This window comes from Myxine glutinosa, chromosome 13 (assembly GCF_964187855.1).
Source record: "Myxine glutinosa chromosome 13, kmMyxGlut1.1, whole genome shotgun sequence".
Taxonomy (NCBI): Eukaryota; Metazoa; Chordata; class Myxini; order Myxiniformes; family Myxinidae; genus Myxine; species Myxine glutinosa.
The window spans coordinates 8004713-8022635 of record NC_136273.1 but is presented as its reverse complement, the minus strand read 5'-3'; the positions used below and the strand labels follow the sequence as shown (position 1 = coordinate 8022635).

The following is a 17923-nucleotide window of genomic DNA, read 5'->3' as shown; positions in this document are numbered from 1 at the left end:
ATACATATATACATATGTATATATGTATATACTATATGTATACTATATCACTATATGTATATGTACATATATGTATATGTATATGTATATATTGTATATTGTATATGTATACATTGTATATGTATACTATGTATATTGTATATTGTATATTATATATGTATATTGTATATTGTATATGTATATATTGTATATTGTATATGTATTATATTGTATATGTATATATTGTATATGTATATATATATATTGTATATATATTGTATATTGTATATATATTATATTGTATATATATTGTATATATATATATATATATTATATTGTATATATATTATATTATATTATATTATATATATTATATTATAAATTATATTGTATATTGTATATATATATATTGTATATATAATTGGACATTATACATTGTATAATGGACATTATATATTGTATAATGGACTATATTGTATAATGGACTATATTGTATAATGGACTATATTCACTATATATTGTATAGTGAATTTTTATATTGGACGGTGACACACACACACACACATTATATATTGGACGGTGACACACACACACACACACACACACACACACACACACAAACACACACAAACTAACAGATGGGACTACATAAACGAAAAACTACATCTGTGCATAACGTGAAAGTTTAACTAGAGTTTGGCGAGTAAACTCTTCATAATTAAGAAAAATAAATTACTTACCTGTGGAATGTTTTCCCAGAACCTTTCACAAGTCGATTTGTACAGTTTATTGCAGCACAAGAAGGCATATTGCTGATATTTGTTGAACATTCACACTGCTCATGTTAACAATAGGCCTATCTGTACGCAGAAAGCGGAGGTGCCTTGCGCTAACTAAAATGGCTGCCGCGTTGCGGCGGAGGGGCCACACAGCGACCTGCATAGTGCTTCTACGTCTATTTGAGTTCTGTGGTATGGACGGGCGTGAAGAAGAGGAAGAACTAGTGTTGGTAGTTGTGTGTGGAACATACACAATACACATGTATAGATCCTCCTATGGACACACTTAGGACGTTCAAAATGTTCTGCGAACGAGTTTGGTATATCTCGACATATTGATTGAGAGTGAGCTTCATTCTTCTTCTTCAAAGGTTTTCCAAAACTGGAGGACTCAAGTTCAACAATCGTCCTTTCGAACTCCCACATCCAAAACCATAATATTTTCTGCCCCCGTTCACCTCTCCCCTTTCCTCACCCGACCTTCTCCTTCCCCCAAGTTTCCAGTTTTCCTTTCTAATAATTTACTTGGAGTCCATCCAATAATAAGATCTTGTCCATCCCGTGCATCTTCCCCTAGCTCTCACCCCATATTTCCCCAAATCAACCTCTATTTTGTCCCTCACCCCCTATTTCCCCCAATCAACCTCTATTTTGTTCCTCACCCCATATTTCCCCAAATAAACCTCTATTTTGTTCCTCACCCCCTATTTCCCCAAATCAACCTCTATTTTGTCCCTCACCTCCTATTTCTCCAAATCATCCTATATTTTGTCCCTCACCCCTTATTTCTCCAAATCAACCTCTATTTTGTCCCTCACTGCTTATTTCTCCAAATCAACCTCTATTTTGTCCCTCACTGCTTATTTCTCCAAATCAACCTCTATTTTGTCCCTCACTCCTTATTTCTCCAAATCAACCTCTATTTTGTCCCTCACTCCTTATTTCTCCAAATCAACGTCTATTTTGTCCCTCACCCCCTGTTTCTCCAAATAAACCTCTATTTTGTTCCTCACTCCTTATTTCTCCAAATCAACCTCTATTTTGTCCCTCACTCCTTATTTCTCCAAATCAACCTCTATTTTGTCCCTCACTCCTTATTTCTCCAAATCAATCTCTATTTTGTCCCTCACTCCTTATTTCTCCAAATAAACCTCTATTTTGTCCCTCACTCCTTATTTCTCCAAATCAACCTCTATTTTGTCCCTCCCTCCTTATTACTCCAAATCAACCTCTATTTTGTCCCTCACTCCTTATTTCTCCAAATCAAACTCTATTTTGTCCCTCACTCCTTATTTCTCCAAATCAACGTCTATTTTGTTCGTCACCCCCTATTTCTCCAAATATCCCTCTATTTTATCCCTCACTCCTTATTTCTCCAAATGATGCCTCTATTTTGTCCCTCACTCCTTATTTCTCCAAATATTCCCCTATTTTATCCCTCACTCCTTATTTCTCCAAATGTTCCTCTATTTTGTCCCTCACTCCTTATTTCTCCAAATATCCCTCTATTTTGTCCCTCACTCCTTATTTCTCAAAATGATGCCTCTATTTTGTCCCTCACTCCTTATTTCTCCAAATATGCCCCTATTTTGTCCATCACTCCTTATTTCTCCAAATATCCCTCTATTTTGTCCCTCACTCCTTATTTCTCAAAATGATGCCTCTATTTTGTCCCTCACTCCTTATTTCTCCAAATATGCCCCTATTTTGTCCATCACTCCTTATTTCTCCAAATGTTCCTCTATTTTGTCCCTCACTCCTTATTTCTCCAAATGTCCCTCTATTTTGTCCCTCACTCCTTATTTCTCCAAATGTTCCCCTATTTTGTCCCTCACTCCTTATTTCTCCAAATGTTCCCCTATTTTGTCCATCACTCCTTATTTCTCCAAATGATTCCTCTATTTTGTCCCTCACTCCTTATTTCTCCAAATATTCCCCTATTTTGTCCATCACTCCTTATTTCTCCAAATGTTCCTCTATTTTGTCCCTCACTCCTTATTTCTCCAAATGTCCCTCTATTTTATCCCTCACTCCTTATTTCTCCAAATATTCCTCTATTTTATCCCTCACTCCTTATTTCTCCAAATGATGCCTCTATTTTGTCCCTCACTCCTTATTTCTCCAAATATTCCCCTATTTTGTCCCTCACTCCTTCTTTCTCCAAATGTTCCTCTATTTTGTCCCTCACTCCTTATTTCTCCAAATGTCCCTCTATTTTGTCCCTCACTCCTTATTTCTCCAAATGTCCCTCTATTTTGTCCCTCACTCCTTATTTCTCCAAATGTTCCCCTATTTTGTCCCTCACTCCTTATTTCTCCAAATGTCCCTCTATTTTGTCCCTCACTCCTTTATTTCTCCAAATGTCCCCCTATTTTGTTCTTCATCCCTGCCGTCGGTTTTTTCCCCTCTCCGATTCCTTTTGTTCTGTAATTCGATGTTTAGCTCCTCCATGATCCTCGACATTGCATACAAATACTGTATGTAAAAATAAATAAATAATAAATGACATTTTCACAAATAGAACACCTTGTAATTGTTATTACGATTTATTCAAGTCCGATATCAAAGAACGTTACTTTACCCATCATAGTGTAAACACTTATCATGACACGCCCAATACAATGGCCTGTGCACGCGGCATAAGCTTCTTCTTCTTCTTTTTAGTTCACAGCGTTTGTCTGAGCCCCGCCTCCTGGATAGGTATAGCGGCACGGGCAGGATTGGGCGAACGCCACGCCCCCATCGATCGTTGTTCCTCCCACCGTGACCCTCCCCCCTCGAGTGGAGCTCAACGTAAGAACGGCACGGCGGCACTTGATAAATAATCGCTGCGGGGAAGGAGCGGCCAAGATTCGGGGCAGTTGAGGTTTGTTCATGAACAAGATCGGGTCGTCGGGTTTTGGACAGCCGGATTTGCTTCCACAGAGAGACACAAACTTCGGGGTGATTTATAGTCTTCATATTTACCTTTTCGGGTATGGTGGCTTTGTGGTGGGGCTACAACGTGGTGGGGCTACAACGAAGCATTGATTGATTAATTGAATGATTGATTGAATGTGTGAGATCGATGGATCGTGTTGACATTGGTAAATGCACCTGATGGTCTACACTCCAGTTGGGGTCGTCACATGAAAGTGAATGTCATTTGTCCATTTTGACTCGCATTGGTTTGTAACGTGTTTGTAACGTGTTTGTGACGTGTTTGTAACGTGTTAACTCGTTTGTTTCAACAGAAAGTCCAACACCGCGGATGTGGACCAGGCTGAGGATCCTCGACCACATACGGACGTGATAGCTGGAGCCACCACCTGTTCAGTACACGGATGTGATAGCTGGAGCCACCACCACCTGTTCAGTACATTGAGGCGATATTTGCACCACCACCTGTTCAGTACATTGAGGCGATATCTGCACCACCACCTGTTCAGTACATTGAGGTGATATCTGGAGCCACCACCTGTTTAGTACATTGAGGTGATATCTGCATCACCACCTGTTCAGGACACGGAAAGCTCATCCCGACCTTTCATTGAAAAGGGACTCAGACAGGAGGAGGAGCCAACTCGACCCGGTGGACCAAGCATGCGGACGAGGTTGATCTGGCTGTTCGCTGTGCTGTGTATCGTCGGTTCCGAGGGTCGCGGGGGCACCGGGAGGACCTGGCGGCATCGCCGGAGTAAGTACGCCCCGAGTAGATGCGGTCATGCGTTCTCCTTGTCGCGTGTCTTCCATTGCCCACGTGACACTAGTCAGACGTTTGGTACCCACCGTGCATACCGACATCGGACGTTTGGTACTTACCGTGCATACCGATATCATACGTTTGGTACCCATCGTGCATACCGATATCGGACGTTTGGTACCCACCGTGCATGCCGATATCGTATGTTTGGTGCCCACCGTGCATGCCGATATCGTACGTTTGGTGCCCACCGTGCATACCGATATTGTACGTTTGGTACCCATCGTGCATACTGATATCGTACATTTGGTACCCATCAATAATACCGATATCGTACGTTTTGTGCCCGGCGTGCATACCGATATCGGACATTTGGTGCCCGGCGTGCATACCGATATCTGACGTTTTGTGCTAGGGGTGCATACCGATATCGTACGTTTTGTGCTAGGGGTGCATACCGATTTCGGACGTTTTGTGCTAGGGGTGCATACCGATATCGGACGTTTTGTGCCCGGCGTGCATACCGATATCGGACGTTTTGTGCCCGGCGTGCATACCGATATCGGACGTTTTGTGCCCGGCGTGCATACCGATATCGGATGTTTTGTGCCCGGCGTGCATACCGATATCATACGTTTTGTGCTAGGGGTGCATACCGATATCGTACATTTGGTACCCATCAATAATACCGATATCGGACGTTTTGTGCCCGGCGTACATATACCGATGCAAATCCGTCAAGTGGGGAAACTGATAACGAGTTTGATAATGTCATTTAAACTGGTATTATTTAACCTTTATCTTGATCTATAAATTATTTAACCAACTTGTGGGTGGTGATGTGTGGTTCTCGGTATCCTACATTGTGGTTCTCGGTATTCTACATTGTGGTTCTCGGTATCCTACATTGTGGTTCTAGGTCTCGTACATTGTGGTTCTAGGTCTCGTACATTGTGGTTCTAGGTCTCCTACATTGTGGTTCTCGGTCTCCTACATTATGGTTCTAGGTCTCGTACATTGTGGTTCTCGGTCTCCTACATTGTGGTTCTCGGTCTCCTACATTGTGGTTCTCGGTCTCCTACATTGTGGTTCTCGGTCTCCTACATTGTGGTTCTAGGTCTTGTACATTGTGGTTCTAGGTCTCGTACATTGTGGTTCTAGGTCTCCTACATTGTGGTTCTCGGTCTCCTACATTATGGTTCTAGGTCTCGTACATTGTGGTTCTCGGTCTCGTACATTGTGGTTCTCGGTCTCCTACATTGTGGTTCTAGGTCTCGTACATTGTGTTTCTAGGTCTCCGACATTGTGGTTCTCGGTCTCCTACATTGTGGTTCTCGGTCTCCTACATTGTGGTTCTCGGTCTCATACATTGTATTTCTAGGTCTCCTACATTGTGGTTCTCGGTCTCCTACATTGTGGTTCTCGGTCTCCTACATTGTGGTTCTCGGTCTCCTACATTGTGGTTCTCGGTCTCCTACATTGTGGTTCTCGGTCTCCTACATTGTGGTTCTCGGTCTCCTACATTGTGGTTCTCGGTCTCCTACATTGTGGTTCTCGGTCTCCTACATTGTGGTTCTAGGTCTCATACATTGTGGTTCTAGGTCTCATACATTGTGGTTCTAGGTCTCATACATTGTGGTTCTAGGTCTCATACATTGTGGTTCTAGGTCTCATACATTGTGGTTCTAGGTCTCATACGTTATGGTTCTAGATCTCTTAAATTGTGGTTCCAGGTCTCGTACATTGTGGTTCTAGGTCTCGTACATTGTGGTTCTCGGTCTCATACATTGTGGTTCTAGATCTCATACATTGTGGTTCTAGATCTCCTACATTGTGGTTCTGAGTCTCATACATTGTGGTTCTCGGTCTCATGCATTGTGGTTCTAGATCTCATACATTGTGGTTCTAGGCCTCATACATTATGGTTCTAGGTCTCTTACATTGTGGTTCCAGGTCTCGTACATTGTGGTTCTATGTCTCGTACATTGTGGTTCTAGCTCTCGCATACATTGTGGCTCTAGGTGGTCTTGCATGTGTGGTGTTGGATGTGTAAAGATTTCCGGACGAACACGTGGTCGACGTGATGCAGCAAGCACCCTCGTGTTTACACATATGGCTGAAATCATGGTTTGTGTGCAGGAAGCAAACGGTTGTCGTGCTCGTGGAGCCACAGAATGGCTCTTGGTAAAGAGGTACCAGTACCTGGTGATGACACCAGGTGCTGCGAGTATAGGTATGCGGGAACCTTGACACGCCCGGTGGTTCCAAAATGGCTCCTAATTGGGAGAAATCGGGGGGGAGGGGAGGTGGGAGTGTTGAGTAATAATTGGCATGGGAGGGGAGTGGTGAGTAATAATTGGCATTGGAGAGGGGGGGAGGTGGGAGTGGTGAGTAATAATTGGCATTGGAGAGGGGGGGAGGTGGGAGTGGTGAGTAATAATTGGCATTGGAGAGGGGGAGGTGGGAGTGGTGAGTAATAATTGACATTGGAGAGGGGGGGAGGGGAGGTGGGAGTGGTGAGTAATAATTGGCATTGAAGAGGGGGGGAGGTGGGAGTGGTGAGTAATAATTGGCATTGGAGAGGGGGGGGAGGAAGCCGGATATCCACAAGGCTGTTGGTCCTTCAAACGTGTTATATCGGCTCGTACGAGGAGCTCGTTCCGTTCCGCCCATTTGCGCGAATCTGTGAACCCACGTGGTTCTTGAACGACCCCAATTATTCCCACCTTCCTGGGTTCCGTGGTGGTCTCGGTTTTGGCGCGAATCTTTCAGCTGCCTGGTTGGCGTCATCTGACGTTCGACCGAAAGTTGTTTTGGGCTTAGAATGTAAATTTAGGGTTACAGTTTATATACAAGATAAATCTGGTGAAGGCATGAGGGGGGATTTCGGTATTCCCCCCAAGCCACGCCCCTCCCCAAGCCCCGCCCCCCAAGGCCCGCTTGATCCGATGGAAACCACATGTCGTTGCGTGCGCGCTAAGAGGACACTCGCTGCCTGCGCTGCAGAAGCCCCGCTCTCGCTCCCCTAATTGGAAGCAGCCGTCCCCCCTGCCCCCCTGCCCCCGGGGGGCAGCTTTTATTGGAAACCGGAGCGCGTCTGTAGGTAAGGGACATAATTACATGTCGCTAATGCGCGGAAACATGCGAAAGTCTCCTGGCCCCGGGGTATTTAATACCGTCCAGCTGGGATCGAAGCGGCGGCGTGAATGCGTCGGACGCGCACAAAGAGTCCAAATGATTTATTATCGCCGATCAATGACTGCTGCTCACACCGGGGCCTCCGCAGGACGAGACGACTCGGTGCTTCCTCGTTTGTGTTAATTAATCCACATTCGATGACGTCGCCGTGCAATCTTGAACGGTTCGTTTTTCGTTTCTTCCCAAACAAACCCAAGGATTGCTCAATCATGAATCCCGATGCAAGGAAAGAGGTTCCGGAAACCCGAGAAATTCCTTCTTATTGCATTGTCTGTTATCTTTGTAATTAATGGAAGGTAACGTTTCTAATGTCCTTGTGCATAAAGCAACCAGGAAAAAGGGCTGAGCCTTCCATCGGTGGACATAAAATACAAACAAACAAGTACAAACAAACATTCAAAGTGCAGATGCATTCGAAGTGCAGATGCATTCAAAGTGCAGATGCATTCAAAGTGCAGATGCATTCAAAGTGCAGATGCATTCAAAGTGCAGATGCATTCAAAGTGCAGATGCATTCAAAGTGCAGATGCATTCAAAGTGCAGATGCATTCAAAGTACACCGCCCCATGCCAAATAATTAAATATCCCACAGCGCGGCATGGCCAGGGTGCCTCAGGCACCCAGCAATACCGCAGTGCAGCTCATAGGGGCTGCATTGGGAGGGAGAGGTGTACAATAATTGATTGATTAATTGCATAATTAAAATCAACAAAAGATGATCATAAAATATTTTAATCAATTGGCTAATAGCATAACGAAACCACTAGTGCTCCATCCGAAGATGTAACTTTTAGAAATTTAATTAAACAGGTCATTAATAAAAAAATTAAAGAATTAATTAATCAACAAATAATTGATCGATTAATTGATCAAAAATACCCTTTACAGCCAAATCACTTGGTCATTGGCATGTCCAAATATCAGGTTCCTAACTCAAAAGGTGCCTGAGATGATGGCCAGAAGAGAAAGGAAATGTATAAGTACTTGATTAATCGCTAATAATTAAATAACTCGTCAATTAATTGATTAATCAAAAAACAAAAAAATACCGTTTTTGACAAAGTACTTGCTCACTTTTGTGCCGAAATTTCAGATTCTTAGCTCAAAGGATGGCTGAGATATCACCTGGACAAACAAGAAAACACACAGGCAAACAAGATAACAAACAAACAACCAGTGAAAACTGAGTACTCCCTTTCAGCATGCGTCATTGCCGAGCCCCCTTCGGTGCCCGGCAATGATGTTATGCAGCGCCTGGAGATGGCAGAGGAAAGGAAAGGTGTACAACAAACAAACAACCAGAGTGAAAACTGGGTACGTCCTCTCAGCACGCCCTTCGGTGCCTGGCAATGACGTCATGCAGCGTCTGGACATGGCATAGGAAAACGGCGGAGTACAAAATTTACAAGCATGTTATCCATAATCTGATTTATGAAAGTTAAAATTCCTGTTGTGACCTCTAAGTGGTGAAGCTCTTCAATAGTTGGCTGTCCTTCCATCCAGCCGTCCATTAAAAATGAAGAAGAAGAACCATAGAACCGTTGTAATACGTGTAATTCGAGAGGGTTCTAAAGGATTTTGTTCATTTTCTATTTCATATTTAAAATGCTAAACTGAACTGCTTCCTTCAGACACTGATTTTTGAATTGCATCAATTAATATGTAGCATTTTGGAAATTAACTTCTATGACTTTATATATTTAAAAAATAAAATGTGTAATTTTTTTTGGTGATTGAAGTTAATTATGTTGATTTTCGAAGAAATATTTCCCTTTCTATTAACTTTTACAAATTCTCTCATTAAATTTTTTCCATTAAAGAATGGAGGAAGAAATATGTATATTTCTTCCTCCATTCTTTTATGGAAAAAAACTAAATGAGACTTCAAAATATATATATATAATCAATGGAGGTCCATGGTTTGAGTCCCGTGTTGTCAATTTTTCACACTTCGACCCTCGCAGTAATTTGATTATGAATGAATATGAATGATCGTTTTAAGGCCATTTTCCCCGCTAGAGTGGGGGTTAGCCTTGCGGGCCCCATAACAATCATGGTTCCCTGTTTGAGGCAATGTTTTTATGGCCGGATGCCCTTCCTGACGCCAACCCTTGGTCACCTCTTACGATGCCCAGGGATACGGTGTACCTATTATAAATCGGGGTACACACCGTGATCATTCATCCCAGCAAGCTGGTACTCAATTTGCCGACCTCGGAAGGATGACAGGCTGAGTCAACCCCCCTGGCGTTAATTCAGCGATCGATCGGGATTCGAACCCAGGATCTTAGGATCCCAAGCCGGCACCCTAACCGCTAAGCCAACACCAATTTGATTCCTGTTTATTATATATATATATATATATATATATATATATATATATATATATATATATATATATATATATATATATATATATATATATATATATATATATATATATATATATATATATATATATATATATATATATATATATATATATAGTTCCCCTGGAGCTTTGCAGGCGATGACGTCATGACGTTGGCTCATTAGGTTGGAGAACCCGATTACAGGTACCAATTTTATGTTTATATATATATACACACACAGTACATTCACAAAGTATTCAGACCCCTTCACGTTTTTCACATTTTATGTTGCAGCCTGATACTGACATCGTTTAAATTCATTTTTTCCCTCATCAATCTACACTCAATACCCCATAATGACAGAGAAAACAGGATTTTAGAAAGTTTTGCAAATTTATTAAAAAGAAAAAACTGAAATATCACATTGACATAAGTATTCATACCCTTTGTTATGACACTTGAAATTTAGCTCAGGTGCCTCCCATTTCTCTTGATCATCTTTGAGATGTTTCTACACCTTGATTGGAGTCCACCTGTGGTAAATTCAATTGATTGGACATGATTTGGAAAGGCCCACACCTGTCTATATAAGGTCTCGCAGCTGACAATGTATATCAGAGCAAAAACCAAGCCGTGCGGTCGAAGGAACTGCCTGCACAGCTCAGAGACAGGATTGTGTCGAGGCACAGATCTGGGGAAGCCTACAAAAAAAATCTCTGCTGCATTGAAGGTTCCCAAGAGCACAGTGGCCTCCATAATTCTTAAATGGAAGAAGTTTGGAACAACCAGGACTCTTCCTAGAGCTGGCCGCCCGGCCAAACTGAGCAATCGGGGGAGAAGGGCCTTGGTAAGAGAGGTGATCAAGAACCCGATGGTCACTCTGGCTGAGCTCCAGAGATCCTGTGTGAAGATGGGAGAAACTTCCAGAAGGACAACCATCACTGCAACACTCCACCGATCTGGGCTTTATGGCAGAGTGGCCAGACGGAAGCCCCTCAGCGAAAGACACATGAAAGCCCACTTGGAGCTTGCAAAAAAGCACCTAAAGGACTCTCAGACTGTGAGGAACAAGATTCTGTGGGCATTTAAGAATTATGGAGGCCACTGTGCTCTTGGGAACCTTCAATACAACAACAACAACATGCATTTTAAAGGCCATTTTCCCTGCTAGAGCGGGGGTTAGCCTTGCGGTCCCCATGACAATCTTCTCCATCTTGCCCTATTGTCTGCATCTCTCCTTGTTAACCCCCTTGCCCGCATTTCTTCTTCCACCATCTTTAGCCAAGTCTTTTTCGGTCTTCCCCGTCCTCTGCTTCCTTCTACATTCATTTCCATCACTCTTCTCAACCAGTCACTTTCATCCTTCCTCAACACATGACCAAACCATCTCAACCTGTTCCTCTTCACAGCATCAATCACAGGCTCTATTCCCATCATCTTTCGCAATTCATCATTTGTCTTCCTCTCTCTCAACGATACTCCACACATCCACCGAACCATTCGCATTTCCACCCTTTCCAACCTTTGTTGCTGCTCTACGTTTATTACCCATGCTCCACACATGTTGCTACGATACTCCACACATCCAACCTTCGTTGCTGCTTGGGAACCTTCAATGCAGCGATATTTTTTTTGTAGGCTTCCCCAGATCTGTGCCTCAACACAATCCTGTCTGAGTTCTGCAGGTAGTTCCTTCGACCGCATGGCTTGGTTTTTGCTCTGATATGCATTGTCGGCTGTGAGACCTTATATAGACAGGTGTGTGCCTTTCCAAATCATGTCCAATCAATTGAATTTACCACAGGTGGACTCCAATCGAGGTGTAGAAACATCTCAAAGATGATCAAGAGAAATGGGAGGCACCTGAGCTAAATTTCAAGTGTCATAGCAAAGGGTCTGAATACTTATGTCAATGTGATATTTCAGTTTTTTATTTTCAATAAATTTGCAAAACTTTCTAAAATCATGTTTTCTCTTTGTCATTATGGGGTATTGAGTGTAGATTGATGAGGGAAAAAATGAATTTAAACGATTTCAGCATAAGGCTGCAACATAACAAAATGTGAAAAAAGTGAAGGGGTCTGAATACTTTCTGAATGCACTGTGTATGTATATATATATATACATACATACATACACAGTCACGTGAAAAAGTAAGTCCACCCCATGTAAAGTTTTCACTTTTTCAACATATTTCAACATTCAGCTATTTGATCTTCATTTCAACAATATTGATAGATAACGGTGATATAATATAACAAATATCATGGAACATTTACATTTTGTAGTCCATTGTATAATTTAAATAAACATAAATGCAAATTTCACATGTGGAAAAAGTAAGTACACCCCTACATTTATCACTACTTCAAATACCTAAAATTAGAATGAGGTGCACCAGCTCAGGTGCAAATGATTAGAACACCGTCGGAGAGGATCTTGGAGGAACCTGTCTTATTTAAACCTCAGACATTGTTTGGTTTTCCCTTTGTTGTTGAAGTGTGCGGCGTCGCCATGCCTAGATCAAAGAGCTCTCTGAGGCCTTCAGAAAGAAGGTTATAGATGCCTACGAGTCTGGGAAGGGATTTTAAAAGATCTCCAAACAATTTGAAATCAATCATTCGACTGTCCGGAAGATTATTTACAAGTGGAGAAGATTCCAAACAACTGCCAACTTGTCCAGGCCGCCCCAGCAAGTTCAGCCCGAGAGCAGACTGCAAGATGCTGAAAGAAGTCTCTAAGAACCCCAGAATGTCATCACGGGACCTACAGGTAGCTCTTGCCACTGTTGATGTCAAAGTGCACGAGTCTACCATTAGAAAGAGGCTGCACAAATTTGATCTGCATGGGAGGTGTGCCAGGACGAAACCTTTGCTGTCCAGAAAGAACATCAGGACAAGAACATCACGGCAAGACTAAAGTTTGCCAATGAACACCGAAGCAAAGACCAGCACTTCTGGAACAATGTGCTCTGGACAGATGAGTCAACAGTAGAGCTATTTGGCCACAGTACCAGAAGACGTGTTTGGGGGAAACCAAAGACAGCATTTGACCACAAGAACCTGATACCAACTGTAAAGCATGGTGGTGGAAATATTATGGTTTGGGGCACGGTGAATCCACTATGAATTCTTCATTGTACCAGAGGGTGCTTGAGGATAATGTGAGGCCATCTGTCAGAGTTGAAGCTCAAACGAAGGTGGACCTTGCAACATGACAATGACCCTAAACATACCAGTAAATCCACCAAGGAATGGCTGAAAAGAAAGAAATGGAAGGTCTGGAATGGCCAAGTCAAAGCCCGGCTCTAAATCCCATCGAGATGTTGTGGGGGGATTTGAAACGAGCTGTGCATGCAAGAAACCCCTCAAACATCGCACAGCTGAAAGAATTCTGTATGGAAGAGTGGGAAAAAATTTCTCCCAGTCGATGTCAGAGAACGGTACAGTTATAAGAAACGCCTACTTGAGGTTGTTTCTGCCGAAGGGGGCAATAACACCTATTAGAGCCAAGGGTGTACTTACTTTTTCCACATGCGAAATTTGCATTTATGTTTATTTAAATTATACAATGGACTACAAAATGTAAATGTTTCATGATATTTGTTATATTATATCACCTTTATCTATCAATATTGTTGAAATGAAGATCAAATAGCTGTATGTTGAAATATGTTGAAAAAGTCAACTTTACATGGGGTGCACTTACTTTTTCCCGTGACTGTATATATATATATATATATATATATATATATATATATATATATATATATATATATATATATATATATATATATATGTGAGATTGCCATGTTACGATTCTGCAAATCAGGACAGGTGTCGTCTGCCATTGTCATCACCATTCATTCGTTTAGCCGTTATTCAAAAATGATCCATAAAACTCAGTCCATTCTCCTGCCTTACATTGGCCTCAAAGTGATTATTGCTCTACCCCTAGCTCACCTACCTTATTTTGACCATCAAAGTAATTATTGATCTACCCCTAGCTCACCTACCTTATTTTGACCATCAAAGTGATTATTTATCTACCCCTAGCTCACCTACCTTATTTTGACCATCAAAGTGATTATTTATCTACCCCTAGCTCACCTACCTTATTTTGACCATCAGTGATTATTTATCTACCCCTAGCTCACCTACCTTATTTTGACCATCAGTAATTATTGATCTACCCCTAGCTCACCTACCATATTTTGACCATCAAAGTGATTATTGATCTACCCCTAGCTCACCTACCTTATTTTGACCATCAGTGATTATTTATCTACCCCTAGCTCACCTACCTTATTTTGACCATCAAAGTGATTATTGATCTACCCCTAGCTCACCTACCTTATTTTGACCATCAAAGTGATTATTAATCTACCCCTAGCTCTGCTGCCTTCCAACTGTTATCTTGTAAACAATCATGACAAACGATTTGACCAAAACGATCCACTTTGCTTCTTTTATTATTTGTCTACATGATCGAGGCTCGTGGAGGAGCTAGGTCGACGATTGTACCGAACAAGCTTCTCTTCTGCAAAATCGTCGTTAAAATTTCTTAATTTTCCTTCCTCTGAGCATCAACCTCTGGCCTGCTTGCCATTCTGCTATTAAGTGTCCACATCTCTGCACCAATGGGGCTATTGTCCAACTGCAGTCCATTATAAGAGAAGTTAGATTACCCCTAGGTTTGACCCAAAGTTCTCAAACACCTTGTGATGTTATTTCTCTGCCACCATGTTTTGCGGTGCACAGTTGATGCCGGTGGTGTGCCGTGTCAGAGGGGCTGCATGCGCTGCTCTGAGATCAATGGCTGTTTGGCTTGCAAACCACGTCTCTTCTTCCATCTCCTCCGGAGAGGAATGCGTCAGACTGGTACCTGCCGGCATGACTGCCCACCAGGATACTACGGGCAGCGTGGTGTTGATACCAACAGATGCAGACGTAAGTTTGAGCACGTTTGATGCTTTCCTCTGACTGTCCTCAACCCTTCCCGTATGTATTTGGACATAATATTGTTCATCACACCACACCGGCTCATGCTTTGGGGCCACGTATATTTATTGGATCCATGTGGGAGAGATTGGGATCAAGTTTAGAAAAGTAAAAATTCAAAGTGGGATGAAAAGAGAGAAGGGGCCTTGAGGAGGTAAAGAATGGTTGAAGTAGGAGATGGACTCCGATGGAATTGTGGTGGTTTTGGGATCGGGGATGTGACAAGGATGTGCCATGATTTGCGTAAATAGAAAAATGTAATAAACTGGGACCTGAAAACTTTCCCTGTTGCCTTTATTTTGTTGTCTGTAAATGAACTTCCGGTAACGAACTTTATTCTTGCTTGACCACTTACCATGTTTGGTTGCCATGACATCGGTGATTGTGACAAAAGGCTCAACTTTAAGCATTCTGACGAAATCAAAGCTTCATGGAACACCTAGGATGATTGTTCTAGTTTTCCCCGAATCCTTTTCTTAAAAAGGCAGAATAATGTACGGAGATGAAATTGTGTGGGAAATTATGTTTTCATTTATAACTGGTACCCGGTGTCGCGTGTGCTGCTGCAATGTACCCGGTGTCGTGCGTGTGCTGCTGCAATGTACCCGGTGTCGTGCGTGTGCTGCTGCAATGTACCCGGTGTCGCGCGTGTGCTGCTGCAATGTACCCGGTGTCGCGTGTGTGCTGCTGCAATGTACCCGGTGTCACGCGTGTGCTGCTGCAATGTACCCCGTGTCACTGCAATGTACGCGGTGTCACGTGTGTGCCCCTGCAATGTACCCGGTGTCACGCGTGTGCCCCTGCAATGTACCCAGTGTCATGCATGTGCCGCTGCAATGTACCCGGTGTCATGCATGTGCCCCTGCAACGTACCCGGTGTCACGCGTGTGCTGCTCCAATGTACCCAGTGTCACTGCAATGTACGCGGTGTCACGCATGTGCCCCTGCAATGTACCCGGTGTCACGCATGTGCTGCTCCAATGTACGCGCAAGCACGAACGGATGGAACTGGATTTTGAAATTCCTGATTGAAAACTTCAAGCCGATTGTAATTTAAACCATCGGCCGCACAGTAGGGCGACTGTTACCTGCACGAGTTCAGTTTCGAGCGGGTGCAGGTCACATTTGAGTGACCCATGTGTGATTGGCTTAAGAGGAATGTTCTCGAATGGCATCCGCCATGCTTCTTGGAAGGTACATATTTGTACACATTGGCACCACCCAATCTCTCGACTCATCATAGCCTCAAGATTTATTTATTTATTTATCTATATTTTCGTCCAAGTATTCCATCAGTTATGGAAACGTGGATCTTTGACATTCAAATCTGGAGTTAACGGATCTGCAAGATGCTGATGTAGACCAAGCACCAACTATTGCTGTGCTCATGTTTATATAAATCAGTCTTGGTGAGTTTGTGATAATCTGCCATGCATGACATGTGCTGCCTTCCAAAATTCATAAAAGCAATTTTTCTCCACCGACCATATTGCTTGCAATGTCCTGGCAAAGCAAAACCCTTTCAAGCTGCAATGCGATCTCCAGAATACGTTTGAAGAACTGAAAACTCGGAATGACCATCGATTAGGAGTTTAATCCGCATGTCCGATGATTACATTGATCATCATGGATCTGTTTTTCCCTGCTGATGCTCAAATATGGAATGTGATCCATCCTGTTGGTAAACGTATTTGTTACCTCTGCCACCAAAGGTGGATGGAGGTTATGTTTGCACCTCTGTCTATGAACAAGATGTATCAAAAAGTTGTGGACGAAGTTTGGCGGAGAGGTTGGGTGTATGACGAGGACGAAATGATTCGATTTTGGTGAAGATTCGGATCCGGCTCGTAGATTTTTATTTTATTTTATTATTTATTTATATTTAAAGTGATTCTTCACCATTGGGAGATCGGGCCAAAAGCGATATATAACAGGATATTTTTGGACGAAACTTGAGGGATGAGTTGACAGGTTGATGAAACCTGGGGGACAAGAAGCCGGTAAGATTTTGGTTCAGGTCCGAATCCAGATCTGGCCAATTGGTGGGATACAAACCATAAACTGTTCACCAGGTGGAGGTGTGCTCTCTACCGAAATCCGGTCTGGTTTTGTGACACCCGTTTCCGATTAATCGATGGTACTTGCACAGTCGGGTCGGAGGAAGACTGTTCTCCAATTCTTGGGGGGGGGGGGGGGCACCTATTTATTACATATCCAGGGGGGACCGAAGGGAGGGTGGTGCACACTTGTGAAAAGGAAGTTGAGATTTGTAGCTATGGATCAGTGGAATGTGATAGAGGGAAGGGAAGAAACTTGGTCGGAGGAAAATAGTAAATAAACAGCGGGTGGAAGCGAAGTTCTCCCATAGTTGTGTACATAATAAATGGATGGCTCCTTCTGTTGCCTGTGCTGCCCTCTACTGCAAAGTGATTCAATGATTGGTCCTCTACGAGAGGACTGAACTTGTGGTATTGATTTACGATGTACGATACCAAACAAAGTACGTGCATGGAGTAGCAAAGGAACACACGCCAGTGGTTTAATCCTCCTCTTGTAGGATAGGTAGAGGCCTGTACTGGTTTAGGGTTTGTTTCTACAATTAGAGCCTCAAGTGTTTAATGGTACCAGAATGTATTATACCCCAAAGAGTTATACCCCTAATGGTACCAGAGTTTATTATACCCCAAAGAGTTATACCCCTAATGGTACCAGAGTTTATTATACCCCAAAGAGTTATACCCCTAATGGTACCAGAGTTTATTATACCCCAAAGAGTTATACCCCGAATGGTACCAGAGTTTATTATACCCCAAAGAGTTATACCCCGAATGGTACCAGAGTTTATTATACCCCAAAGAGTTATACCCCTAATGGTACCAGAGTTTATTATACCCCAAAGAGTTATACCCCGAATGGTACCAGAGTTTATTATAC

At 42.7% G+C, this 17923-nt stretch overlaps 1 protein-coding gene across 3 annotated transcripts in view; it reads left to right on the top strand.

The window, feature by feature from the left end:
• The first annotated feature begins 3588 nt into the window (after nt 1–3588).
• LOC137438554 (R-spondin-2) overlaps nt 3589–17923 on the top strand; it is a 39549-nt gene continuing 25214 nt past the window's right edge. The window contains exons 1-4 of one of the 3 annotated variants that reach the window (XM_078766979.1): nt 3589–3624; nt 3992–4195; nt 4233–4434; nt 14750–14938. In XM_078766979.1, the coding sequence (XP_078623105.1) occupies nt 4341–4434; nt 14750–14938 (283 nt within the window). In that variant the 5' untranslated portion in view covers nt 3589–3624; nt 3992–4195; nt 4233–4340. Of the gene's footprint in view, nt 3702–3991; nt 4435–14749; nt 14939–17923 lie in introns of those variants that run through there. The other 2 variants (XM_078766978.1, XM_078766977.1) reach the window with 2 other exon arrangements.